The sequence below is a fragment of the Melanotaenia boesemani genome, chromosome 15 (assembly GCF_017639745.1).
Source record: "Melanotaenia boesemani isolate fMelBoe1 chromosome 15, fMelBoe1.pri, whole genome shotgun sequence".
NCBI classification, from domain to species: Eukaryota; Metazoa; Chordata; class Actinopteri; order Atheriniformes; family Melanotaeniidae; genus Melanotaenia; species Melanotaenia boesemani.
In genome coordinates this window covers 14,297,786-14,324,424 of record NC_055696.1, presented here as the reverse complement: position 1 = coordinate 14,324,424, position 26,639 = coordinate 14,297,786, and the positions used below count along the sequence as shown (strand labels likewise).

Here is a 26,639-nt window from a genome sequence, read left to right as displayed (position 1 = left end):
CTAAAACCAGGCTTTGATTCACTAGAAGATTCCTCTTTAGTTTTTTATTAGTCAGAAAAACTGTTACAAGTTTTTCTTTTTTGCCTTTTAAAAAGGATCAATTGTTTTTAAGCCAATTACACAAGTGCAGATATATATATATAAAAAACAAACAACAAAAAAAAAACAGGTTTTAGCACTTCCATCTATCGGCACTTTTTTGTAGCAATAGCATAGCATAGATATACTTTCCCCTTCAATTTGCCTGGCTATTTCCAGTTTCCCATTGACCACTGTGAGAAATACAGAAAAAAATGCTTTGAAAGGTAAGGCTGTTTTAGGAAATAAGAGATCATTTGAAATGACTGCACAGCTCTAAAAATGGTGGTTTTGCTTCCAATTTTAATAGTAACTGTGGAAACAATCTGTGTAGCTATTCAACATGAGCCTTTAAACAAAAGAAAATTCTGGACAAGACAAACCACTGAAGCTACTTTAGAGACTGGACTGGCTGCTGGAAACCAGCTTGCGTTACCGGAGTATAGACTGCTGCATTTTCATGGTCATTAAGCCAGTGAATGGCGCATGATGTCGCAGTTTTATACTTTGCCCATTTACATACATAGGACAACTCATCCTATTACCTCAGCACACCATTAGTATATTAGTGTATACTGCATTTGCTACACTCATTCAATACTCTAGTGTCTATCCGTAAACTGTTCATTGTTGTTGAGGGCATGAAACTCAGCAGTGTCCATGAAAAACTCTTCAGCAGGGAGTTAAGTCCCATTCCTTCAATTTCTTCTTTCCTTTTTTGTATATTAAAGCGATTGAATTATCATCAGGTTTGAATTGTTATCAAATTATTGATTTTTATTTTAAAAGGCATAGATTGATGTTTTTGCAAAAAAATGGAATAAAACCGTCATCTGACTCTGAACACTGAGAATTTACTGGTAATTGTCACAGTATTTCTATCTCAAGTTATAAAGCATATATTTGTTTAAATATTCACACAGAGAAGGTGGAGTTCAGTTCAAATTCCTTTATTGATAATTAAACAGTTCAAAGAACAAAGGACAAAAAGTAATTTAAAACAACATGGTAATTTTTGTGTTCATTGTCATTCATACAAGTTGAATGTGGCATCAAAAATCGTTTTCTGGGAGAAGGGGAGTCAAGCGTTGAACCAGCAACCGATCCAGTGCCAGGTTTTTCAACTGTAAAATGGAGGGCTTACCAATGTGCTCTTCCGCAAGGCACTTAACCCCAAAGTGGCTGCAGGGTTGCATTAACAAAATCTAAAACAACGCATCCTACCTAATTGTCCCAAATCCGGTTCTGGATGTGTTTGCCTGGCACTCTTCAGTGACAGGCTGCATTAACATGTCTGCAGAAAGCCTTCAGATTTAGACTAAAGGTGGTATTGACGTCTTCAAAAAGACTGTATGCGACTTGTGAGGTTGGGAGCAGGAATGTATGAGCAGATTATGCTTGGAGAAAAATACAGGAAAATAAGCAGGGTCATCAAAAGCAAGAAAAAGGTAATCTCCCATTCAGGAGATAGATTTCCAGAAATCTGAAAGCCTAACAAATGAGAATCCCTGAAAACAGGTAAGGAGAAATAAGTACCGACAACGGTGGTTCTGTACTGCATTTGTATGCTTGTGTGTACGCGTGTTTCGGGGAGGGGCAGGAGTGTGTGGTCTGAGTGTTTACCTTAGTGGGGGGACACCCCATCGTCCACAGCAGTTTCAGGCCTAACGCTGCTGTTTTCCCCATCCCACTCTACAGCTGCGTGTGGCGTACGTCCAGGGCAAGGGCTCAGTTTGGCTCCCTCCCACTCTAGCTGCAATAATCAGCAAGAGGAAGAAGGTGGCTGGAGCAGCAGCAACAACAAGGCATGCAACTAACAGTTCAAATGGAGAAGGTGGAATAATGTGGAAATGTTGAGTCGCTATGTGTCACTGAACCCTAACACAGCACTATCAGATGCCCGATAAGAAACAAGATGAGTAATGTGTACAATCAGAGCAACTATTGTAGGTCTAAAGATTTAGGTGAAACCAGGTATGCATTAGCATCATTTGCACATGTGGTTTGCCTTGCATGAGTAAAAATGAACCAAGATAGAACACATCTAGATGTTAGAGTTGAATGGTTGTCTCACTGTAATATGAATACTGAAAAAGCCAATAACGCTAAGCATGTGTCAAAATGAGGTGTGCCTTGGTGAGATCATATGAGAGAAACAGAAAGGTCATCAGTCCTTCTTACTGCTGCTTGAGAAGAATCAGTGGCCTTTATGAAATCGAAAACGACTCATATCACCTGCACTACCAAGAACGTCACTGCATACCCACCCAGTCAATAACCCTATGATATTCACCATCAGAACCACACCCCTACACTCAGGAAGAATTTTCTTCTGTACTGCTTTCTACAACTTCTTCTTAATTTCAAATCATAATTGATGTCGAATTTAACTTTTAATGGCAGATTCAGTTGATACATCTACCACAATGGCCCAAAACCATTCAAATTCTTTTTATGCATACAAATGAGGCTGCCTCTTTTTCAAAGTTTGGAACAATTCAGCTGTCCAACTTCATCAAGTCTGTTTAAGAAATACAATCACTTCATCTTCTAACAGTCAATATTCTTACTAAATGGTGGCTGACATCTCTCGTTGCTTTCTCCGATTCAAATAAGGGTTGAGATATTTACAGAAGTACCAAAGTGAAAGGTTGCCTAGTATGAAATGATCTCAAGGTTTCAAAAGACAACAGACTACCCAAAGGAGAAAAAGAAACAGAAGAACTTAGAAATTGAGATAAACAAATTGAAAATCTAAGTATTGATAATGCTTAATTATTACGGGTCATGTCTTTTGCCGAGTTTACTCCTTGTTCATAAAAATTCACATATGTACAAAACCAACCGAAAGATATCTCTTATCAAACAACTGGGGATGCCCTAAAATTATAAATGGTACATAGATGCATTCAACTTGTTTTTCTCAAAGAATGTTTTTAGAAACAATTCAACAGAATACTGGACTTTAAAATGACCTAAACAGTCTGTTTTGATGTTTTAGACGTATAAACAACCCTAGTCTTGCCCGACCTTCAGATACAGTCTAGGCTAAGCAACAAACAAGCAAAGTAAATTATAAGAAAATCACTTCAAGGGAAGAGCCAATCAGGTACTTAATTTAATCTGAAAACAAGGGCTCTGGATTTTCACACTACTTCCCCTCATATTGATTAAACCGCCAACATGCTTAATCACACACACACACACACACACAGTCACAACAGAAAAAGGCAGGGAAACACCCTTCCACTTAACTGGACACCATTACTATGAGTCATTCTTTCATCCCGAAAACAAGTCGAATTAAGAAATTTTTAAGCTAGTGGGCCAAACGCCGTTTATTATATGCTACAGGGTAATGTGGACTGCCTCACAATCTGAGTGACAAACTATACCTTCAGCCCCAGAGTTAAGCTCCCAACTAATTTTATGCCCCATTCTAGGAGCACAAAATCATATATGTATATAAGGCTACCTGGTCAGACGTGCCTTCTGGCGCTTCTTCAGTAAAAAACAAAATCACTTTGATTTAACACTCAAACCTATTTTTCAGTTCAGTTTCTCTCCTTTCGAGCACATGTACTGCATGTATCAATCAGCACTCAGATGGACAGGTTGCTACTTCAAGGCCTCTGTACTGTACTGGATTTTTCTAAAGGCTTGTTACATACTCTAAAAAGGCCTTGGACAGGCATACTTATCTGGTACTCATAACTACAATAGCCCCTCAATAAATTACTCAGATATTTTTCCCCCCAAGTTACAGAAAAGTTGTGAGCCAGTTTTAGAATCTTATTAGAGGGTACAGTTGTTACTGGTGTTGCTGACCAAAACAGAATTAATCAGAGACGTTTCTGCCATTTAACCCACCATGTTTCATACAATAATTCGTCTCAACAAAATTCAAGAAACATTTGTTGTAATAATGAAGAGTTAACACCAGCCTACATCCTAAATGATTGCTGTGCGTTAAAAAAAGGGATGACGACGGAGATTGTTTCTTTTACAAAATACCTCAAAGGCAACTTAGTCTAATTAGTCAGATCATCCATATAAAAAAGTTAACTGCTTGAATATGCTGTTTTCATAGCCATATTTCTAATCGTGTGCCTTTCCTGAAATTATTTAAAGTCTAAATAAACTGAATGTACATTTCAATTTGAAAAAAGATAAGTAGAGTATATAAAAGGCCTTGACCCAGCACCAAACTACAGAGGTTTTCTAGGGAGATTCAGTCTTGGCCTCTGACTCTTAACTTTGCCCCAGGCAACATTAAAGCTTCAACATTCGACATGGAACGAGCAGTACCTCTACGATGTCTAACAAAGAACATAAATGTGGACAAAATTCCAACTGTATCTGCTGCAATTATCTCCACTTTTCCAAAGACTCTGCTTACAAGCAAAGTCTCAGATAACTAGCAAACTATTTAGTCAAGATGGCGGTATGGGCCAATGCCTTAGATTTTAAAGCATATTTGAATTATGACCTTGCATCCTCTCTGATTTTCCTCTTAAAACTGTCCCTTACCCAAATACACATTCGTGCACACACACACATCAGCAGTGTGTAAGGAGTGTGTGGGCTGTGGGACTATCGATAAGGGGGCTCTGGCGTGTGGTAAGGGTAATCATGACGCTGGGGCGTGGGTTGCCCGTGTGCGGGTGTCTGCTCATACGGTGTGGATGTGGAGTAGTTTCCTGCTGCTGCGTATGCTTCAGATGAATCATATGCTCCAGATGCCCCGTAGCCTCCAGATGTATCATAGGCTGCTGAGGTGTCGTAGGTTCCCGAAGATGCATCGTAATTCCCAGATGAAGAGTCGTAGTTTCCTGATGAGGTGTCATAACTTCCAGAAGCGTCATATGTTCCTGGGGGAGCATAGGCTTCCGATGCAGCATAAGTTGGGGGTGCTGTGTATGTCCCAGGGGGTGCGGGAGCGGTGGTTGAGGCTTGTGCCTGCGTGGAGGCCGGTGGAGGAGGAGGTGGTGGTGGAGGATTGGTGTAGGCATACTGGAGGTACTGGTACTGCTGCTGGTACTGTTGATACTGTTGGTATTGATGCATTTGCTGGTAGTACTCTGTGTACGACCTAATGAAGCAAAAAAAAAAAAACAAGGGGAGCGAGTATAAATATAAGAAAGATATAAAAGTATAAATACCAAAATAAGCCTGAAACTCTTGTCTGACATAAAACAGTGGTTAGGTTTATGCATTTTAACTTTTGTTTGATTTTATAATGTTTAGTGTTCATCTAATGTTTGGGTTATTTTCTCTTGTTTTTCAAAAATGTAGTTAACACCAACTTAGCTGTGTATTTAATATTGGTTTTGTCATTGTATAATGAGTTAAGTCAAATTAACTAGTTTATCCTCTAGCTCAGTCCTATGCTACAATATGTTATGTGTACCTAGCAACAGGATCTGACCCTTCAGGAGCTGTAGTAGCAGCCGTGGATTCCTCTGGAGCTCCAGGTGGTGTTGGCAGCAGGGCACGTCGTTTGGGTCGTATCTGAGCAAAGGAACCTGGGACAGGGTCAGGGAGGAGGGGTGCTCGATTTCCTCTTATGGGGCTGCGGTCCCGTTCATTTTCCGATGATGTTGCCGCCTTTCTCCCTGCCTGCTGCTCTGCCAGAACCTTGAATTCAAAATATGCAAGTAATTAAATGCATACATCCAAAATATATACACACAGAGACAGATGCATAGAAAAACTATTGTCATGCCAGTGTTAACAGACCTTCTGTCCTTCCTGAAAAAACTTAGCCCTCGCTGCTTCAAAGACTGCTGTTGGATCTGGCACAGGCTGTGGCTCTACCTCTTCAGTGCTTGGATTGTGATTGGTCAATTCTTGGTAAACTTGGTCAGCAACAGTTCCATAAACTTGATTTGCAAGAGCACCATATATGACCCCATCTGCACCTTTAGCACTGGTGATGCCTTTGAGAGCAGCGTAGGTGGGGTCAAACGATGTTGTATTGTAAAATGAGTTATGAACACTTTGCTGAACCTTCAAGGAAAGGTGACATAAAAAGAAAAAAATTAATCATACTAAACATGATCTGGGATGAACTCACAAAAGATCTCACTAAAACAGAGTCTAAATACGTGTTAAACAACCATATTTTCTGGACTATAAGTCGCATCAGTCATAAAATGCATTATGAAGAGGGGAAAAACACAAAAAAAAAACACATAAATATAAGTCACACTGGAGCATAAGTCGCATTTAGAAATTTGTTTTACAAAATCTAAGACCAAGAACAAGTTATTCAACTGGACAATAGTACACGAAACTGGCTGAATATGTGTCCGGTATGTTAATGTAACACCAGGGTTTTCTCTAGGACTTTTTTTTAAACTGCAAGGGAGAACCAGTCTCCTTACTACACTTAATCAACAGCTTATTGATGTGCTGAGACATTATCACATTTGCCATTCAAAGGCACAGACGCTGCTACGTGCACAACCCTGCCCTGCTACCGACAAAGTTTCATGTTAAATATGAAATTACTGGGTCAATTGTTCATTGCACATAAAAACACAGATACCCATATTTTCTAAGACCAAATCAGTTTACATGAACATTATTGCTGTTGTTATTGTTTAAGGTTTAACTGGCTGTGGATTTTAAACCACACATCGCTGGTTAGTGACAGAGCAACTGATGTACATTAATCTCATTTTAAATGTTTTAAAAAAACCTAAATAACCAACGTAAACAGAAGACAATATCTGTAACTGCTTCATAATCTTAATAAAATATAGTTATAATTTTCCAGTAACAAATGCTTTTTTAATATTAAAAAAATTTATAAAGAGAACCAGGATGTATCTGAGTAATCAGGGAGCACTAGATAGTCTGACAGTGATGCAGACAGATTGTAGTCTGCAGTTTCAACACAGAGGATTCATTTCTAAGAGGACTACTGTGAAATGTGGCTGGAACATTTTAATGTAGCCGATTAGCAACAATTTTTAGTTCAGTTTGAAGATTCTACAAACAGGACTGCGCTTGCGGCAAATATTTAAAATGCTCCACAGGTTTACATACATTAGGGAAAGCATCGCTAACTGTGCACTGTGGAATAAGACCATCATGCACAATAAGCTGTGGAGTATAAGCAAAACAACCCAAGCTGAAGACTGCCATGTCACTTTCTTCATGTGAGTTGCGTTGTCACATAGGATACAGCATTTTAGGTAGCGGACATTTCCAAAAATGTAAATTGACAGAGACATGATGATGAATGAGCAACTTTTCTGTAGGCCAATCCCTTTCAGTTTTCACATCTGCTGCAAGTCCGCCACTCTGCTGGAACACCTCAATGTCTGCTGCGCACTATTTTCGCTTCCCTTCTTGATTGACTATTTTTAAACCTGGAAACCTTGGCCATACACAAATTTCAAGTACATAGGCGGTCAAAAAAAACATTGATGTTAATGGTGGTAACTAATTTATGTAATTAACTGCAGTAAAATTTTTAACGCATTTATTGCATGCACACAATCCATCATATACGACGGCGAGACATGGAGGTGTCTACAGGCAAGATAGACAAAGATGACTGGCTCTATGCACGGATTTGAGGGCGTCAAGCCCGTAAGAGATGAGGGTGTTTTAAAACTAATTTTTCCTTTTCACGCATTTTTTAAAAGAATAACTTTAGTAGTTTTGCACAAACGTCGCTGTTCTGGTCATCTCTGTGTCTGCGGCAGCCTCCTCCTCTCCACTTCCCTCTCCTGTTATGAATCATGACTGCTGTCCGTGATCAGCTGATTGGCTTTTCTGTCGCTAGTACTGCCTCTTGTTGCGTTTTTTTAACGCAACAAGAGAACAGCCGAGAAGGAGATAACTAGCGGTTCATAGTTTACACACACAAGTTGTAATGATTATCAACATTTTGTTTGGCTTAAACCTGCACTTACAATTTGTAAACACAGGACCACAAAAGTCAGGTGGATAGAGGAATTCAGCCCAATATCCCATCCATGAATCACATCAATATCGGAGCCTGACATTGGATCAGACCCAACTCTAGTGGAAATTCAACTTACTTGTATGGGTAGTCCAGCAGCTGCTGCTGCAGCTGCAGCTAGTACAGCTGCCTGACTCTGATGATGCTCCAATGATGGAGGTGGTCGGGGAAGAAGACCCTCTCTGTCACCTTCAATACAGGGTAGAAGAGAACATTGGTATAAGTGGTTGCATTTTATTATACACTGTTAAACATTGTACACATTTTTTCTATTGACAATAAAACAAAGTTAAAGTTAAAGTAAAAGAAAAAAAAAAGGGTTTCTTCAATCTTAGCGACTGTTACTGCACCTCCAGGGGTAGCTGAATTCCCTCCTGTTACAAGCTGGTTGATCAAAGGTTGGGCTTTGGACAGCTCTACAGCCAACTGACGACCCTTGAACATGGTCCCATTGAGTGCATCAATTGCTGCCATGGCCTCCTCCTTCCTCTCCATATGTACAAACGCATAGCCAACATTTGAGCATAAGCGGGCTGCAGAGTAGATAAGAAATTGATAAGCGCTGTAGAAATGGGATTCAAAATAAAGCATCATTATTTAATGATTTCCATCTCATTTAGCAGACTTTTTTTTTGTCCAAAATGACTTTAGTGTTATAGAGAACTTCCTGATTAGATGCACCTACGCTCCTAAAAAAAAACACACTAATTTGATAACAACCTACAAGTCTATACACGTGCGTGTTTCATCCAAGAATACCCATTCATTCACACACACACAAAGTAGAATTTATTTGTTTGAAAGGTTTTGTGCATTACCTTTTACTTTATCACAGTCTAAAACTCTTCCAAAGGTTGAGAACAGCCCATGCAAATCATCTGCTGAACATGTTGCACTAAGGTTCCCGACAAACACTTTAGTGGAATTGGGTGGGCGTGCACGCGACTCCTCAACCACCAGTGGTCTGCCTCTGTACTCTTTGCCATCAAGATGCCGTATGGCCCTGTGGGAGTAAGAAAAAAGATTATAATTTTCATTGTGATCGACTGTTTGGGACTGATTTAAGAAAATAGAATTTCATTAACCTGACTGGATCTTAAAATAGTACCTAGGAGGAGCTTAAGTAATGGCTGCTTCTGAAGACATTTAAAAAAAATACCTATGCAAGACAGTCATGTTACCTTAATGTCATGTTAAATTTCTTGGTTTGCAAGATTTGACACTGATTAAAATACATGGAAAAACTAGCTTCAGCACCACTGTATAACTCCATACATGAAAATCATGCTAATGGACAGTTGCATACCTGTCTGCCGCCCCCTCTCCCTTCAGGGTAACGAAGGCATACTGTCTGAGCAAGGAGCAGGTGTTGATCTCTCCATATGGAGCAAAGAGCTTATTCAGTTCTTCCTGAGTTGCATCAATAGGAAGATTCCCAACAAACAACTTTATATTTTCCCCGCTCATCTCTGTATCAACCAGGCATCTGAAAGAAAGAAAAATAAATAAATAAATAACAGGGTATAACTAACATTTAGCCCAGTTTGGTTGAATCGTCAACAAGCTGTTATCAAGTCTGTACAGAAATGTCTACTCATGGCAAAATCTCATTAGTTATCTTGTTTCCCTTTTTTCAAACGAAAATGACGAATTAAAGTGTTAATTTATAAATGTCGTTTCTGTATAGCCGTTAGGCGTCCTTATGTATTACCAACTAAGCTAACACAACCATTAGCTTTCGGCGTGAAAATGATTAATTAAAGTTAAAAGCTGTTTGTGACCCAGTAAAATTTATGAACGATAAACAAAAGGCTAATATAATGTTTATATAATATATTGTGTACGACTAGATTTAAACACACTCACACGACCTAGAGTTAGCTTAAAAACTCCTGGCCATTTTGTTCAACGGTAACATTAACGACGTAGCGTTAGCTTAGCTAGCCGCGGCTAACGAAGCGGTTTAATCAGTGTGGCTGCAAACATTTCCTTAAACTGAATCCGTTTCAGTGATAATAGCTATCATGAAATATATTAAGAAATCCTAGTAGGATTTAATCGTATATATTAAGTTAGGGAAGCTTTAGTTATGCCAACACAGAACACCGACGGCTTACCCAACGCGGTCCTGGGCTGATGTATTTCAAACCTCACATCCGGCTCCGGTTTCCTGCGGTGCTGCTGTAGCCTAGGGGGCGCTGTTTCACCAAAGGTGCTGAATCTGGTCACAGCTCCACGGGTTCATAATAAAAAAAAAGTCTTACATGGTGGTCCTAACGTATAACATTTATCCTGCGCAGATATAGTTTGGTTGTTAAAACACATGAACTGTTTTTGTATTTTTTTTTTTTTTTTTTTTTTTTTTTTTTTTTACTGTTGTTGTATATTACCCCTACTGCTACAGACACGTGAGTTTGGCACCTGACATTTACCATGACGTTTGTTTCCAGGTGGTATAGGAGGAGGAGGAGTCCAGTACATTGTAGATCTGTAAGCGCACGTCATGACAGGCCGAGGTGGAAGAGAAGTTGATTTTTGTAGTTGTAAGTTGGAGGAAGAGCACGGAGCGTCCCATGTGGATCCGAGGGGATTAAAAAAGGAAAAGAAAAAGAAATAAGAATCGGGGTGAAAAGGTACTAAACACAGAACCAGGTAAAGACCAAATGAGAAACACGTAGAGCATGCGGATAGAATGTCAGCTGTGTACTTTTTGAGCAGGAAGAATTACAAAATGTTCTGAGAAGGAAATGTTCAAGTTTTACAAAAAGGAATGCATGCTGCGGATCTATGTACACGCTGACATTTAAGCTGTTGTCAGATACAGCATATGTGGTCATTTAAGAATAATATATATATATATATATATATATATATTTGTGACTTTTGCCTTTATTGAAAGATCTAACCTTATGCGTCGGTGCGTCAGTAAATTAAAAAATTTACCTCTTAAAGGTTGCTATTTCATTTAAGCCCTGTCTGAGCTGCTCCACTTAACCAAGTCTGGGCTTGCTGTTCAAATCCAAGTAGATTTATTACACAGGTGTGTGTCTTTGTATGTGCAGCAGTCTTACTTATCCTCCTGCTTGTGAACCATAGGCACAATTATAAACCCTTGTATTATTATATGACTGCATGGTGATTTGAGGTGCAAGTAATAACCATGTGATTATTTTTTTCTGTATGTAGGCTATGTTTAAATGGCACAGCAAGAGGAACCTCTGTATGACTTCCCAGAACCCACCCAGCCCTTAGATCGCAAGTTTCAGGGGCATCAAAGGGGACAGGGCTCCTTAAGAAGTATCAGCATACTGGACCGTCTTTTGCTTACAGTTCCTGTCTGGCTTCAGCTATCAATCAACCCTGCCACTGCACTGCACATTCTGCAGAGGGAACCTCCAGGGGTCTGAGCCTTAAACACAATACACTTTTTATTCATTAAGTGCATATGATTCACATCCTCATAAAGAGTTTAACCTTTTGTACTTTTATAGAAAATGATGTACAGTCTCACACTTACACTTAATGATGAACCATGTTGTTCTGCAGACATTTCTGGTGAGAAAGTCCCGCACATCCCAAAGGAATGTTCTTTGTGTCCGTGTGGCAGATGACACTGTACCATCCTTTGTTCAGCAATTTGGCATCAGGAAGGAACAGTCCAGTAAGAGCATTACCCTGAACACTCATATATATATATATATATTTGTTTGGTACGTTTTTATAATCAAATCAAATCAAATCAAACTTTATTTATAAAACATTTTTCATGCTGAAGGAAACACAAAGTGCTTTAAATGATTAAAAAAATTCAAGCAATTTTTAGTTAATGCATATTAAAAATAAAACAAGCCTTTACACACAATAGAATTATGTAACAATAAAAAAAACACTCATTAAAAACTTGCACACAGTTGCACGAACACACATGTAAACACACATACAAAGCAGCTCCCTCATTCCGCACAAACATGACTCCCTAATTTTTGACTCTAAACTGAATGAAGGTATAAAATACTAAAAGTAATAAACATCTGTAGTAATTATGCAGGTCTTTAAACCATTCTGTTGGTTTTTTTTCTTGTCTTTATAAACATTATTTGTCATTTTGTGGTAATGTCTTTATCATTAAGCAGTTTCTCTTTGTTATAATTTTGCATCTCTTTGTGGTAGTTTGGATTCTTATTTTGTGTAAATTTATATAAACGTTTTGTGTGTGTGTTGCAATTTGTTTGTCTTTGGGGTAGTTTGGATCTCCTTTGGGGTTAATTTGCATCTCTGTAAGATTATTTTCTAATTTTGTATGCCCTTGTGGTCAGTTAAGTGGCTTTCCAACCAGAGGCCACACAGCCCCTAGTTCAGAGATGATAAAAAAAACAATGTGGGCTATCTGATTGTAATAATTTAGCTAATTATTAAAAATACATTCCTTGTTATGCTTTTCTTTATTTCAACAGATTTAACTAAATAAACACATTACATACCATTAACACCCATTTAACAAAAGGACAATTTTCCTGGTGTCATTGCAAATGTCATTTAAGTTGTCCTGAAAATGTTTTAATTCTGTACCATGTAGCATGCAGGAAACCCTTTTAGAAAATAAATGGAACTACACTTATTATGACTGTTCCATCATTGTAAAGCATAGTATATTCAGGTGATAACATTTGACTTTCAGATCTAAGCAGATGCATTTTAATGTGTAATGGTTTGAAGGGTTAAAACACTCAGATGATCATAACCTAAGAGGAAGTTTGCTCACACTGTTAATTTCCTTTTAAAATTTCCTTGTTTTTAAACCAGCTTTGAATCTGGAGACATCAGCCATCAGCTTCCCAGATCTCCCAAGATTAATTTCTTTTTACTGTGTCAGCAGGTAAAACAAAAGTCCTCCACGTTTTCAGTTTAGATTCTTCATATTTGTTCACGTTCAACTATGTTAACAAATTTTTAACTTTATTTACCTCAACTGGTGTCTAGCTCTATTTATATGTTGGTACATTCCTCACAAGATGTATATTTCTGTCAGAGATGTGTTACCTTTCCCCCTGGAGCTTCCTGAGGCCATCGCAAAGGCAACATCGCACAAGGAGCTCGAGTCCATCTCACATATGGGAATAGGTTGGTGAATTACTCATTTCCTGGCAGCAGATTTTGTTACTTAAACTTCAGATATAACAGGCTTTAAGGAAGGAATTTACTGCATATATACCAGTAACTTACATTCTATGAATGCAAATTTACCTCCCATCTGTTTGGACATTGTGTTCAGGTCTGTTTTTCTTTGATCCACTGATTAATTAGATAACAATAGGTTTAAGGAAACTTGAAGTGGTTTTTATTCTAATGTCCCCACAGAAACTTTTGATTCTAGTAAAGTAAGAAATTAAACAATCATCACCTTTTTTGCTTTATAGAATTCTGGAGTTCCCAACTAAATGTCCGTGGGCCACGGGGGACCCCAAAGCCAAGGACAGATGAGGAAAAGAAACCAGGTGCTGCTCCACAGACAGACTCTGCTGCTCAGGCTGATTCTGCGCCCCATCCTGATTCGAATAAACAGATCAACAAAGCACTGAAACCAGACACTTTCCTAAATCCAACTTTGTTCCATGAGTTTTGTCCAATAACGACACGCAGCCCCAAAGAGCTAGATTGTGGCTCAGGCTTAGGTGCTCTCTGTTTCATCAACCCCCTTTTCTTGCAGTCACAGAACACCTTGTCAAGACGCCGAATGTTCAAACACAGCCTCAAGATTCGGGTTTCCACTGAGACCTCAACTCTGCTGTCACCTCCACTCGCTCCACCGCCTCCTCCACCTATTATGCCAAAAACCAAAGGCAGATGTAAAGCCCAGAAAGGGAGACAGGGAGGTGATCAACCAACTAAAGGTCCATTTCAGGGAGCTCAAGCCCATCAAACTGCAGACGATACCAAGCTTCAGTCCCTGAAACAGATGCAGGACACTCCGAGTGAGGGCCAAGTGCAGCCTTCATTAGGTCCTCATTTCCACCCAGAGTTGCAAAAACAGGGCCAAGTAGAGACTGAAATCAGCCAAAGTAAAGCTGGAGTTGAAGAACAAGCAGCTAATGAGTTACCTGAAATAATGGAGCATCTTCAAAATGACTACATGAAGCCTTCTGCAATGATCAACCTCTCCCATGATCCCTTGCTTTCTCCTTACCAATCACCCTCTACTTTTCCCATGGCACCCCCTCTTTTCCCCAAAGCACATCCATCCCTGTTGCCTCACAACTCTCCCACTGCTTCTCCCTCCCTCTCACCTTATCAGTCCCCATCTGTATCCCCCAATCTTCCCTTATTCTTGCCCAAAGCACATCCATCCCTGTTGCCTCACAACTCTCCCACTGCTTCTCCCTCCCTCTCACCTTATCAGTCCCCATCTGTATCCCCCAATCTTCCCTTATTCTTGTCACCACGCAACTCACCCAGTATTTCTCCATCTCCTTCCCCTCTACCCTTTCCCCCCTCCTCTCCACTAACAGAAGAGGCAGGATGTACACATGCTACTTCTTCAGGACTTCAGGAAAAACTAGAAGAGCGAGCAAGCATGGATGAAGATGATGATGGTGAGGTAAAGAATTTGCACAGAAAAATGAAAGAAGAAAATGATGAAGATTTACAGATGAATGCTGCATTCCAAGAAGAAATGGAAAACTGCAGCTCTGCCATTAACCTTAAAGCAGCAGAGACACCTCATTTACCCCTTAAACAGGCTCATGGTACAACCCTTTAACTGTAAATGAATTTAATTTGAAATGGGGCATTTATTGGGATAATAAACTTAAAACTGATTTTAACTTGTCCATTCTTCTAAATTAAACTATAGTTAAATTTCTTTGCATTCAAGTTTAAAATAAATAATGCAATGCATTTGTTAATTACAAATTTTGAGCTTTGAGAGGCTACCAAATGACAAACACGCATGGATTCAAGTAAAAGAAAAAACCAGTAAGATCTTATGAAACGTTTTATTGGTGTTGCTTAACCAGCACATTTCTTACTGAGAGTTTACACTGCAATAGAAGTACTCCATTACTTCTTTATACCAAATCTGCCATTAAAAAACAGAAAAAAAATGTGTAAAGATTTACTTACAGCCAGTGCAGTCATATGACAGTCTGTGAAATCATCAATACATAGGCAGCACAAGCATTTCACTTTTAATTTTAAGCAGCAAAATTAACAGTAGAAATAAATCCAGGTACATCATCTTGAGAACAAATAGATCATGTCACAGTACTAACAGTCTAGTGAAGATTTGTGTAATTTTCCTATTTATACCCAGGAATTATTATTCATTGTCAAGATGCATTGGGCTTGACTACTGTTTATAATTAGAAAATATGGTTCCTTCGTCTAGCTTAAACAGAGATAATGGTATTAATCAGCTCATTTATTTGTGTTTGAATCAGTTTTCAGAGATGGACCTGACTCTGAACCAGCATACCTGAAGATTCAAATTATTTTGCTGAAAAAACAAAAAGCAGCTGGCAGTTTTATGGCTTTATCTTTAAAGTTTGAACTGAGATTTTATTTATTACGGTTTATTACGTACAAAAGGAAAAGAAAAAAGGACTGAACTTAGCAGTTGGTATTTTTGAAGGAGCAGAACATTCATCATCAACACCAGCAGGATGAGTCTCTTTTGCTCAGATCCAAGAGGTTGTCCTCCAGCTGGTCTGCGTCGTCTTGAAAGCGCTCGACGAAGGAGCGAATCAAACCTGCAGCGCTGCTTTCATATTCCACCAGCTCTATGTTCTCCCCTGTAAAATACACCAAGTCAGACAAACTGAATATTTAACTCTAATTCAAGAAAACTGTCAATGTCCAGGTTTTCTGTGGTGTGCATCTTCAACACTGGATGTAATATTTCTGTTTTCTCTGTCTCATTTTGATGCTTCTGGTAAACCACAGAAATGACCACTGATCCAACTCACGTCTGTGTCAGCAAAGATAAACTACATACCAGTCACTCTGGTGTTGGCCTGAACAAACATCTTGCGAGCCTCCTTTCTCAGCAGCACCGTCTCTCGTAGACGCAAGAAGTTGTGAGCTCCGCTGTCGCTAACGGTGGAGTAGCCTTCATAAAGAGCCCTGCCTCCTTCCACATCAGCTGTAGACTTAAAGACCTGCGAATGGGAGGAATCAAGTTACCACATGTTTGGTATAGAGGTGGTGAAATAAAAAGGAATATTACACACAGAGATGATCAACCATCATATTCATGCCATTACATGCTGCTGGCTCAGGATAGCTAGAAACGAAAGATTCTAATTAAGTCCTGGGTTGATCACGATTAATCAGATTGTACAAAATTCAATGATTCAAAACTGATGTATTCCAGGCTTTTAAAGTATCTCCACATGAACAAATGTGCAATAACTTTTGGTTACAAAGCAGCTATTTGTTAAACATTTTTTTTAAAAGCTGCTTTTTAACGGCAGTCTTCTCTTTACATAATAGCAGTTAAAATATTTCCTGTAAATCTCAACTTAAACATTAAATTTAATGAAGTCAAAAATATATGACAGAAAAAGGATGAAAATTTTAGGATTTATTAGTTAAAATGTAACTTGTCAGCAGGATAATTATCAAAGCTGCGTTAAGCTGCTTTCCTTCCTAACACAGAGGGAACAGATGGTGAATTTCAGGCATCAGGTGCTGGAAAAGACAAAAAGCAGGATTACAATCTCAGATCTTCTATAATGTGACGGTGGAAGTGATGTCTCAAGAGAAAAATAAACCCCAAACTTCTGTAAATATTCAGTTAATATACAATTGGACATTTTCGCTTAAAAGTTCTGTTATGACATATCAGCAGAAGATAAAGTGACATTAGATCGGTAAGAAGGCGATGACATGTTTAGCCTTTAAAGCTAATATCTTTAAAATAAAAAGATTTAATCATAGTAATTCTGTGAAAAGAGTGCAGTACGCTGGGAACAAGTTTTTGTCACATCTATCTATTTAAAGGTTTTTATCTACAGCCTGTATTAACAGGCATTAATATCTGAGTGTGAGCCAGGGCGGATCAGCCGGCAGTAGCTTCACATGTACACGTTTCATTTTCAGTCTGGGTGCAGAAGTAACATCTGCTGCAGCTGTGAGGAACTGCCAGAAAAGTTTCAAGATTTGCCATTAGTCCCTTAACAAAATATAAAAATGAAAACAATGAGTCGCTAGAGGGGTCTGAATACTCGCCAAGTACAGCGATGGAGTCACTAAGCTGGCAACACTGCAAGTTAGCAGCTGTTTCCTTATTTGCACAGCTGCACGTAGTCCAAAATAAGATGCACCACTGCGATTTTATGTACAAACTTATACACACACATGGTATTTCAACCCCTGAAGTACAACCTCAGTTCAAAAAGAGAGAGGATGCTGTACACAAAAACTAAATAAAGAGAAGGCAATGATTTGCACACATAACCAAATAGCTCATGGGCAATGAAATATAGAAAACATTAAATACTGAGAACTTGATATCTTACAATATCAAACTTTTTTTAAATAAAAAATAACTAAATTTATAAAAACAAAAAAACTACTACAACATGCCTTTTTAGCAGAAGAGTCTGGATGCTGGATTGTCTTGTCTACAGACCTTTTACCAACTAGAAACATCTGGCAAATTAATGAAATGCAAAATGTAACAAAGACCCAGGACTGCAGAGCAGCTATAATCCCATATCAGACAAGAATGGGACAACATTCCTCTCCTAAAAGTCCAGCAACTGCTCTCCTCAGTTTACAGATGTTAAGAAAAAGATTGGTGTTGAAGAAGAGGGAATGCCACGCAAATGATAAACATGGACCTGTTTCAACTAAAAAAAAAAAAAAACATCAAAATAAAGATGGGCTTTTATTTTCTCTTATCTTTTTTATGAGATTAAAATAAGGGTTGTAGTGACAGTTGCAGCAATTTATCCCTATATCCTTGCCCAACCTGAAAAGTAATTATTTTACAAGTTTTGTTTGAGCACTGTGGGCCTCTGAACAAGGCCCTTACCCCACCAGATACTTCTCAAGCACTGAAACATGGCACCCCACTACTCTCTAGCAATCTAGAGATAAGTAAAATGAAGAGGCTAAATTCTCCATTGGGACATTTTGTATTTTCATTATAAGTGTTTAAGCCGTTTGGGAGGTGTGAATATACCTGCAGTTTACAGAGGAACCTGTGGATGGCGTTCTTCCCCACAGTGTGGATCTTGCTCCGGTCCAGTACGATTCGTGCGTCAGGCTTGCCGTCCTGCCCGGTTACTTCCTCCAGGCCCACCAGCCCCTCCCCAGCCTCCAGCAGAACACGCAGAATCACGAAACGAGCCTGCATGTGAGCCTGAGGCGAACAGAAATATGTGGCAAGCTGTATATGTCTCCTGTCACTAATATAAACACTGAGTCAGACTTAATAGAAAACAGAGCAGAAACGTCCTACTAATCATGTTAAATAGCAGGTAAAACATGTTTAATAGTCTGTGTGAACTTTTTATATAAACACTATTACAAACACAATGTATACCTCAGGTTCTCTGCAACTGATGTGTTTATCACAAAGCGACGAGTATTAAAAAAAAATAAAATAAAAAGAAATACAGGTCTCTCTCTCTCTCTATATATAAAGATAGATAGATTACCTGTCTCCAGCTCTTGCTCTCAGGCGTGTAGAACTCCAGGCCCAACAGGCCTGCTCTGACCATGCTCAGCCAGTTAATGTACACCACATCCTCTGCATCCTGTCCTTCATGGCCAAAAATACTGGAACAGAAACAGGCATACAAATCAGTCAGCATGTCGGCCTCTTTCAAGGCCATCAGCCACATTTGTGGAAGTTCCCACTAATCCTCTTTCAGGGCCTGAATTACATGACAGGGATTAATTATCATCAATATAATTTTGACAGAATAAGAAAAATTGCCCTGTGACAACAGCTGCCTCAGGCTTTTAAACAAAATTAATTACCTAATATTTCTTCAAGCTCTTGTATTTATTTTCTGCTTCAGTACTTGACATGCTTTAAAGAGTTGTTTGTTAGGTCTCATGTAAGGTAAATGTAAGGTACGGTTACACCAAAACTAAATCAGGGCATACCTGAGCACTTGCTTGTTTAGACACAGATAGAGTCCAACACATTCAGCTCGGCATTCCTCATAAGAAGAAGCAATGGTGGAGAATTTACTGTCCCACGTCTCACTGCCCCGATACCAACTGGACACCTGAGCGATAAAAGTCACACCTTTAATCACATTGTTTCTTTTTCACCACTTTATTTTTAAGATTAGACACCATGATGCACACAGACACAAACTCACCACTTCCCCGGTCTCTGGGTTGACCACCTTACTCTGATCAAAGTTAAACTTGCCCATGTCGTCCTGAGAAAGGGGTGAATTCAACAATTAACAAGGAAACAAAAGGTTTAAATATCTTTAACATCAACAGTTTGATTTTTTTTTATTAACAAATCACAAGAAGTAACTTGGCTGATGAGATTGTACACAGTTCATTTGACTGACCTGGACAAACAGCTTGCCACTACCATGGCCCAACAGCTCATGAAGTCCAACCTGCACCTCGAAGGATGGACCCTTCCATTTGATAAACAAATCCTACAGGAAAAAACAAAAACACATGAAACATAAAAGGCACACAGTTCCACACAGGAAGTAAGTTAAAATAAATCTAAAAGGAAACAACAGCTTCTGTGTAGGCTGCATACACTACCTTGTCTTCTTCTTGGAGGAAGGTGAGTTTTTCTTTCTGTGTAGCATAGGCTACAGCCAGCACGTTGCCTAGCGACACATTTTTAAAGCCTTCTGACTGTCTGATGTCATCATCTAAAAAGGAAATAAACCAAAAGCAATATTAGTCGTAATGCTGAACTGTGCATACTTGTGTTTCTTTGAGTCTGGATATCAGCGTACGCACAGTTGGGGATGTTGATGCCAGCTGGTATTCCACTCCCAGCGAAGGTGAGGACATCCAGGGAGGTGAAGTCTGGTTTAAGGAACGTGTCTTTCTCAAACTCCCGGGGCCAAGGCAGCTCAGGAAGCAACACTTCTGCTGAACTCACCAGCTTGGTAAAACGCTCGCTCATCGCCTTGTTCACAACCGCAACAAAGCCTGGATATGACACCACAGCCCCGGGCATGGCAAGTTATTATAGCACTTTGAGTTAACTTTATACAAATTACAATAAGCAATGTATGTGTTTATGTATGTATGTGTAGGCTTTTATTCTAAATGAATAGCAAATGATCAGGTTCTTAAATGGAATAAAACAGCATCACATTTTTACAGTGACTGTCCCTTTAAGATCAGTTGGAGCTGGGTGCTATGGACCACAAATCATATCTCAATATAACAAAATACAGTGAGGACACCTTCACCAAACAGGCAGTGAGGCTGCCTCTTCCATCCGTAAGCGTTTGCAGTAATTTCGACTCAGTAACTGCTGTCTTGGGTCAATTGGTTTAAGCACATCTATATATCCGTCTTGCTCTGCAGTTGGGATAAGGCTAATGTCCTTTGAAATATAGTAGGCTACTGCTTTAGCAATATTGCACCACTTCACATTTATTTAATCTTATTTCCCTTTAATAATTTCCCAAACCTGACACATTTGAAATGCAGACATAAGCCACTAAAACTTGTTCACAAAAGGAGCAATGCTGTTTCACTACACACAGAATGAAGGGTCATAATTATTGTAGCATAATAAACTAGACTTTCCATGAAAAGGATCTAATCTGGATGGCAGTATATGGTGCCCCCAATTTACATCATGTATATTGCTTAGATGTGAAGGTTAACTGTGCCACTATTACACCCCCATACCACCAGAGACACTTGCTTTTAACTATGTGCTGACAGCAAGCCACATGGGGCCACTTCTCATTAGCTGGCAGTATACTACTGACGTTAAGCTAATATATTCGATAGGGCTTGAATAGTAATTTATATTTTGCCTAGTATCCCAACATTTTTGTAAAAATGGTGCTGGCATCAAAAATCCAAACTCATCTAAAACAGTTAAAGACTCCAAATGACTGCTTAAGTAACAGTTCTGTGCAGCACAGCCAACTCCTCAACTCAGTGCAATAAAAACTTAAGAGGCCCGCGGGATCACAGCTTGAATCCCAATAAACAGCATCACTGTTCTTGATCAGTTTGTCAATTACCTTCAAACTCTCCTCTGGAGCCAAATGGGTCTCTGTAGCTCTCTATGAAACCAATATAACTGGAAAAGGCGAGACAGAGGAGAAAAAGAAGGAGAAAAAGAGTAACGAGGGGGAAAGAGCGGAGTGAGAAAGGAGTGAGAGTGAGGAGTGAGAAAGGTTTCAGAGGTTAATGAGAAGAATAGCACTCAGTGCTAAAAGCAAAGGCCTGAACAAACTTTATAAGAAAGAGAACATTAAAAAAAATACAGCATTTTAAACATAATCTACAAAGAAAGAAAACTACTAAATCTAACTTTAATGATTACATTGTTTTGTGCTTTAATTGTGTTCATTATCTTACATATTTTATATTGGGTCATAAATCAAGACTCTCCTTATCGCTATAAGAATAAAATGGACAGTAAACATGTTCAGTGGTTGTTTCACCTCTCAACAATTGGTCCCTTGTCTTTGATCCAGTACCGTGAGCCCTCTTTGTGGGCTTCAACCGAACCAAGGCTGAAACTGCGTCTGTACTCTTCAAGCATCTTCCTCTGGTTCTCATTAGCAGCATAACCCTGTCAAATAATAGTTAGGAGAATTCCTTTGAGTTTAGTAACACATTTTCTTCTCCTAAACATAATGGGTTCCTCCAAATGTAGATTCTAAGAGGCATGTTTGTCATTTAGTACATATCTTTTAATAGCTAATTATATTAAATCTAAAAACTCTCAGTCATAGCTTTTTATGTTTAACTGTGATATTGTAAAATTTATATAGCTGTCAGGCTCAAAGAATACAGACCGCAGCTTTATGTCCTGCTGTTTTCTTTGTTGTCTCACCTGTGCTTGTTGGAGATGATAGCAGACTTTCTCCATGAGAGGACTATAGTCTCCCCTCTTCACAATGAACTCTTTGTCTTCAAAGCTGAAGCTGCCACAGCAGGACTCACACTCCCCATCTACTGCGCAGTCTGAAGCAAAAAGGGTGTTTTATTCATTTATTCATTGCCAACGTCATTACGTTACATAAACAAAACAGTCCTGATCAATTTCCCAGTAATAATAAACGGGTAATATGACCGGTTAGAACATGAGAGTCTGCTTGACTCATGATTTGTGACATGTTACATTTTGGATGCCCCATTTATCATTAGTGTGACTTCACTTTTGTTCTGACCTTTCTGCACAGCTGAAGCCAATCGCACCTCATAGCAGGCTTTCCCTCCATTTTCCCTCTTGAAGAGACGTGTGTTGTAGGCAGAAAGTTTCTAGAAAGAAAAAAAAACATGATCTCAGTAAGAATAAAAAGGGTCCATCCTTTTATCTTGAGATGCAAAATACTGAACAGATAATATAAATTTGACAAGAGACCGACGTGTCAGACAGAAGCATGAAAAGAAAATTGTCACAGGTGCAAGGTTACGATTAGAAAAACAAAATGATTGCTTTAAGTCTAAATGTGTTTACTTTTGAGTCAAGGAACCTCTGAGCCAGCTCAGCATCCTCCAGACAGCAGTTTCCTGAGAAATAAGTTGTAATTCCCTGAAGAAAAGAAAAACAAACTTTTACAAGCCATTTATCATTTTCCAATGTGTCACATTTTCAAAGTCGACTACAGTGGCTTCCTATAAGTCGGGTAACTTTTCAAAACTAATAAAAAGTGCACAAAATTAGGCATACACTAACAGTGGCGAAAACTATCCAGTCTACCCAGCGCTGAAGAATAATCACCCAAGAAAATAGTTTTGATAGAACATGGCCTAAGCTTTTGTTAAATGATATAAGATCTCACCTTGCTGCCCAGCCCCAGCTGTTTCTGTCTATCTTCCAGAGAGTAGATGAGATGTGAGCAGCTGTTCCACAGAGTTTCCATCTCTGTAGGCTGCTCTTGAAACGCCTGGCCGGCCCTCACCAGAGCTTCCAGCTTGTCCTGGATAAACACAAGAATGATGAAGACTGTTTGAATTTTCATCAAGTTGGTATGATTGTATAACATCTGAGAAGTAATTTCATGATGTAAAACGAATTACAAAGCAGAAGAGCAGCAGTCACACACAGTATTTCAGGGTATTTTACCTTTGGTAGATTTGGAATGAATTTGGTGTCTCCAAAGGATTTGTAGTTGCCCATGTTGGCATACAGACCTGCTGCATACACCAAGAAGGCCTGAAAATTACACACAGAAGAAAAATGGCACAATAAAATCTTTGTCTGCAGTCATGACAAACCATCAAAGATATTCAGATCGTGTACCTGGTACTCCTCAGAGCTGAGTCCTACTGCTGTAGCAGCCTGTTCCAGCTGGGCTGGAGTCTGCTTCCTGAACATTCTCTGCAGCAGGACAAAGATGCTTGCAGACTCTGGGGATGTCTGCAGCAGCACTGCCAGACCTCCATACCTACGAAAGATGATGATCATGCTTTCTTAATCTCTAAGCTACAACTCTTCAACTGTCTAAAATTATTATTATTTCAATCCATAAATCAGCTTAAACATTTTTGACAACAGTGCTTTCTCTTAAAATATCTGAGGTTAGTAACATACCAAGAGGCACGTGACAGGTAGTGGGCATACATCTTCTCCTGAGGTGATAGCAGACGAAAGGCCTCGCCGCAGTCAAGTGCAGAGATACCAATGTCATTTGGGAGGTAGTACTGAGAATCCACCATCTCGACTCTGAGATTTAACACTAAGGTACTGAGGGAAGGTCAGGTAGTGGGAGACAGAAGCAAAAAGGGTAGATGATGGAAAAGAGAAGAGTCAGGAAAAGACAGTTGGCTGCCTCAACTGAGGGCTCCAGGAAGTCTTCGCACATCTGTCTGCTTTAGGCATGCCAGTGAAAACTCTTTCACTTTCTTTCTAAGTGAAAGAATCTTTAACTCAAACAACACAAATGCCAACGACTTACATGTATGATTATTTAATATAAATGTAAGCTATTATACAATTCTTATTACAAGCAGTTCTATAACATAATATGTTAATATACTGTTAAGTTTATCACCGTGGTTCATACAATATGAGATTTAACAGTATGATTACTGCCTCATATGTAGGGTAGATGACAGATTATACAATTATTTTTACTGTGCTGTTATGAGTGCATTTGTATTCAAGCTGTGCACTATTTTGGATTTAATTTTGTTATAAATGCTTGCTTCAACAATAAAAATGACATTGACTGTCACAAGCGCAAACAAATTTAATATCGCTAAAACTTGATTCATTCAAAGAAAAAAGAAAAGAAAGAAGGAGTTTACACGTGTAAAGCTATTCATTAAATTTATTATGTGGCATTTGTTCTAAACCTATTCACATTAAATGCCTATAATTTCGTTTAATGTGCAAATTCTGCTAACCCATTGCATTGTTATTGATATTCTTCCTCTTTTTGAAAATGATACCTAAAGTTAACAGAGATTTAATTGACCTCACACATTAACTGAGATTTAATAAATCTAGGTTAGTCACTCGACATAAGTGCCTTGAACCATCGAACCGTGGCACAGATCCAACAGGAACTCATTCATTTGAATAAATAAACTCGGATTTTGTTCCGGTTTCTGCTAGGGCATATAGACAAATTACTATCTGTGTTGTAAAATATCTTAGTAACTCTCTTAAAATAACCGGTCTACAATCAGCCTGACCAAACTAACAGTGCATGTTTAAACAAAAGGTTAACTTAACGTTAAGGTTAGCTTTTAGCGCTCATGCTAATGGCTACAGAGTGTTTGCAAGTGTGTTTGCAACACTCACTGCCACAACTTCTGTAAACAAGATCGTATGTTTAAAATATAATGCAAGCTATTTATATGGATGTTCTGCTTTTTTTTGCAACCCAATTCCGAGGAATAAATCTTAAAGTAAACTCGACTATCCTTTACCTCAAATTCCTTAACGTCCCAGGCGAACGTCAAATTGCAGTCTCACGCTGCTCACTTCCTGCATTCATTCAGAACTAGAACCGCCTCTCAGCCAATCACGGGATGTGTTTTGTGATTGACACAAACTTGAACCATTCATGAAGTGGCATGGTGGGATTAGTTCACACACTCATTTAGTCATTTTTAATTTTCTGACAGGACCTAACATGAAAAACATCACGAGAATCGTCTACCACATGCTACAAGACTCTAACAACAGAAAAACAGGCACACAAAACAAACCGTAAAGTCTGTGTGGTCTGGTATGTGGATCAGCTGATTCACCTTGCTAGCAACTTTGACGAGGTGGCCGAGTGGTTAAGGCGATGGACTGCTAATCCATTGTGCTCTGCACGCGTGGGTTCGAATCCCATCCTCGTCGATAACGTTTTCCAAATTGAGGTGTAAAGCTGCAGAATTCGACGACACCGCATGTTTCCTTTGGTCGACACAACCACGCGTTGACAATAAAGATATGGCGTCCATGAACGAATCGATTCTTTTGAACCACTCAATGAACGACACCAAAGGAGTCGCAGCTGTGAGCCGTTCATTTGTCAGCTGTTCTTGGTACACATGTATGATCCACTTTACATGTGTGCCATCATAGGAGTCTGATGTCCAACTCGCTACATTTACATGAATGGACATCTATGGGCATAAAGTATTCGGAAACAAATACTCTGAGTCAGGGCTCGAATTACACTGGGGCTTATTTTCGCACGTGCACCGCGACTTCACACGTCACGTGCAAGGGCATTTATAGTAATGCACGTAGCGCGGTGAAAATTGTTACTTTAAAAAAAAACTGCTGTATGCAGCTTGCTTAATCGGAAACGGCGACGGAGAGCTCTTTAAACACAAAAAGAAGCACATCAGGTAGTTGTGTGGACGCTCATTGCACACAACAGACAAACAATGCTGCTATCCACGGTGCTAATAGAAACGGAGAGGATCATCCGCTTCGTTTGGAAGATTTTTAGGTCCAAATGTTAGCTTGTAATTGTTAGTAGTTATTATTTTCTTGATAAAAAATGAGTTACCCTTGATTTGATTCTAAAAAAATTAAATAAAGAAAAACCCTTTTGAATGGCCGTCAAGATCTGGCTCCCTTCAAAGAGCCATAAATCCCACAGGTGACACTGAAAAACGTGCTCTCTCCAACAGTTAAGGCCCCTTTATGCAGAAGACGGATACGCAGATGGACGGACATTGTCCTTCTTCTGCATCAGTAAATATGGCTTTAATGTGTTTGTTTGCATTTTTAATGTATTTTGTATGGCAGGGTTGGGTCTGAGAGGCATTGGGCCTTGTAAATAAATGGGTGGTAATTTGTCGCTGCATGTTTGTTCTTTTAATGTTTTAGATATAAAATTGCAATGCTGTTTTGGTTCTAGTAATTTTGTGTTTTGTTACAGTTTTCATGCATCGCAACCTGCTGTGTTTTTAGAGTTTTTTTTTTGTAGGTTTA

At 39.1% G+C, this 26,639-nt stretch overlaps 3 protein-coding genes and 1 non-coding gene across 9 annotated transcripts; 2 read left to right on the top strand and 2 right to left on the bottom strand.

The window, feature by feature from the left end:
- Window positions 1-1,012: 1,012 nt before the first annotated feature.
- Window positions 1,013-10,262, bottom strand: rbm14a (RNA binding motif protein 14a). Of its 3 annotated transcripts, XM_042008238.1 has the most exons (9): window positions 10,174-10,262; window positions 9,363-9,542; window positions 8,875-9,059; window positions 8,407-8,589; window positions 8,136-8,245; window positions 5,818-6,087; window positions 5,489-5,715; window positions 4,757-5,170; window positions 1,013-1,831 (listed from the first exon to the last, which is right to left on the bottom strand). In XM_042008238.1, exons 2-9 carry the CDS (start codon window positions 9,521-9,523, stop codon window positions 1,828-1,830), a joined length of 1,554 nt encoding a protein of 517 aa, XP_041864172.1. In that variant the 5' UTR covers window positions 9,524-9,542; window positions 10,174-10,262; the 3' UTR covers window positions 1,013-1,827. The 3 variants fall into 3 exon arrangements, with proteins under 3 accessions (XP_041864172.1, XP_041864170.1, XP_041864171.1); XM_042008236.1 differs by having other exon boundaries at window positions 1,013-5,170; XM_042008237.1 differs by having other exon boundaries at window positions 1,013-5,170; window positions 5,507-5,715.
- Window positions 10,263-10,541: 279 nt separating this feature from the next.
- On the top strand, window positions 10,542-14,986 carry LOC121654190 (ras and Rab interactor 3-like). Of its 3 annotated transcripts, XM_042008207.1 has the most exons (7): window positions 10,542-10,708; window positions 11,243-11,457; window positions 11,603-11,717; window positions 12,860-12,932; window positions 13,086-13,177; window positions 13,474-14,289; window positions 14,395-14,986. In XM_042008207.1, exons 2-7 carry the CDS (start codon window positions 11,254-11,256, stop codon window positions 14,811-14,813), a joined length of 1,719 nt encoding a protein of 572 aa, XP_041864141.1. In that variant the 5' UTR covers window positions 10,542-10,708; window positions 11,243-11,253; the 3' UTR covers window positions 14,814-14,986. The 3 variants fall into 3 exon arrangements, with proteins under 3 accessions (XP_041864141.1, XP_041864140.1, XP_041864139.1); XM_042008206.1 differs by having other exon boundaries at window positions 10,542-10,689; window positions 13,474-14,983; XM_042008205.1 differs by having other exon boundaries at window positions 13,474-14,982.
- Window positions 14,987-15,034: 48 nt separating this feature from the next.
- dpp3 (dipeptidyl-peptidase 3) lies at window positions 15,035-25,565 on the bottom strand. 2 transcript variants are annotated; one of them, XM_042008200.1, is made up of 19 exons: window positions 25,454-25,565; window positions 23,787-23,939; window positions 23,496-23,640; window positions 23,319-23,408; window positions 23,035-23,172; window positions 22,710-22,784; window positions 22,420-22,510; window positions 22,083-22,213; window positions 21,688-21,818; window positions 21,262-21,320; window positions 20,009-20,203; window positions 19,805-19,917; window positions 19,597-19,689; window positions 19,393-19,455; window positions 19,172-19,296; window positions 18,718-18,838; window positions 18,240-18,419; window positions 16,047-16,209; window positions 15,035-15,843 (listed from the first exon to the last, which is right to left on the bottom strand). In XM_042008200.1, exons 1-19 carry the CDS (start codon window positions 25,540-25,542, stop codon window positions 15,701-15,703), a joined length of 2,298 nt encoding a protein of 765 aa, XP_041864134.1. In that variant the 5' UTR covers window positions 25,543-25,565; the 3' UTR covers window positions 15,035-15,700. The 2 variants fall into 2 exon arrangements, with proteins under 2 accessions (XP_041864134.1, XP_041864135.1); XM_042008201.1 differs by lacking the exon at window positions 25,454-25,565 and adding an exon at window positions 25,130-25,223.
- Window positions 25,469-25,550, top strand: trnas-gcu. The gene has a single exon. It is a non-coding gene; the product is annotated as a tRNA-Ser (tRNA).
- Window positions 25,566-26,639: the final 1,074 nt, after the last annotated feature.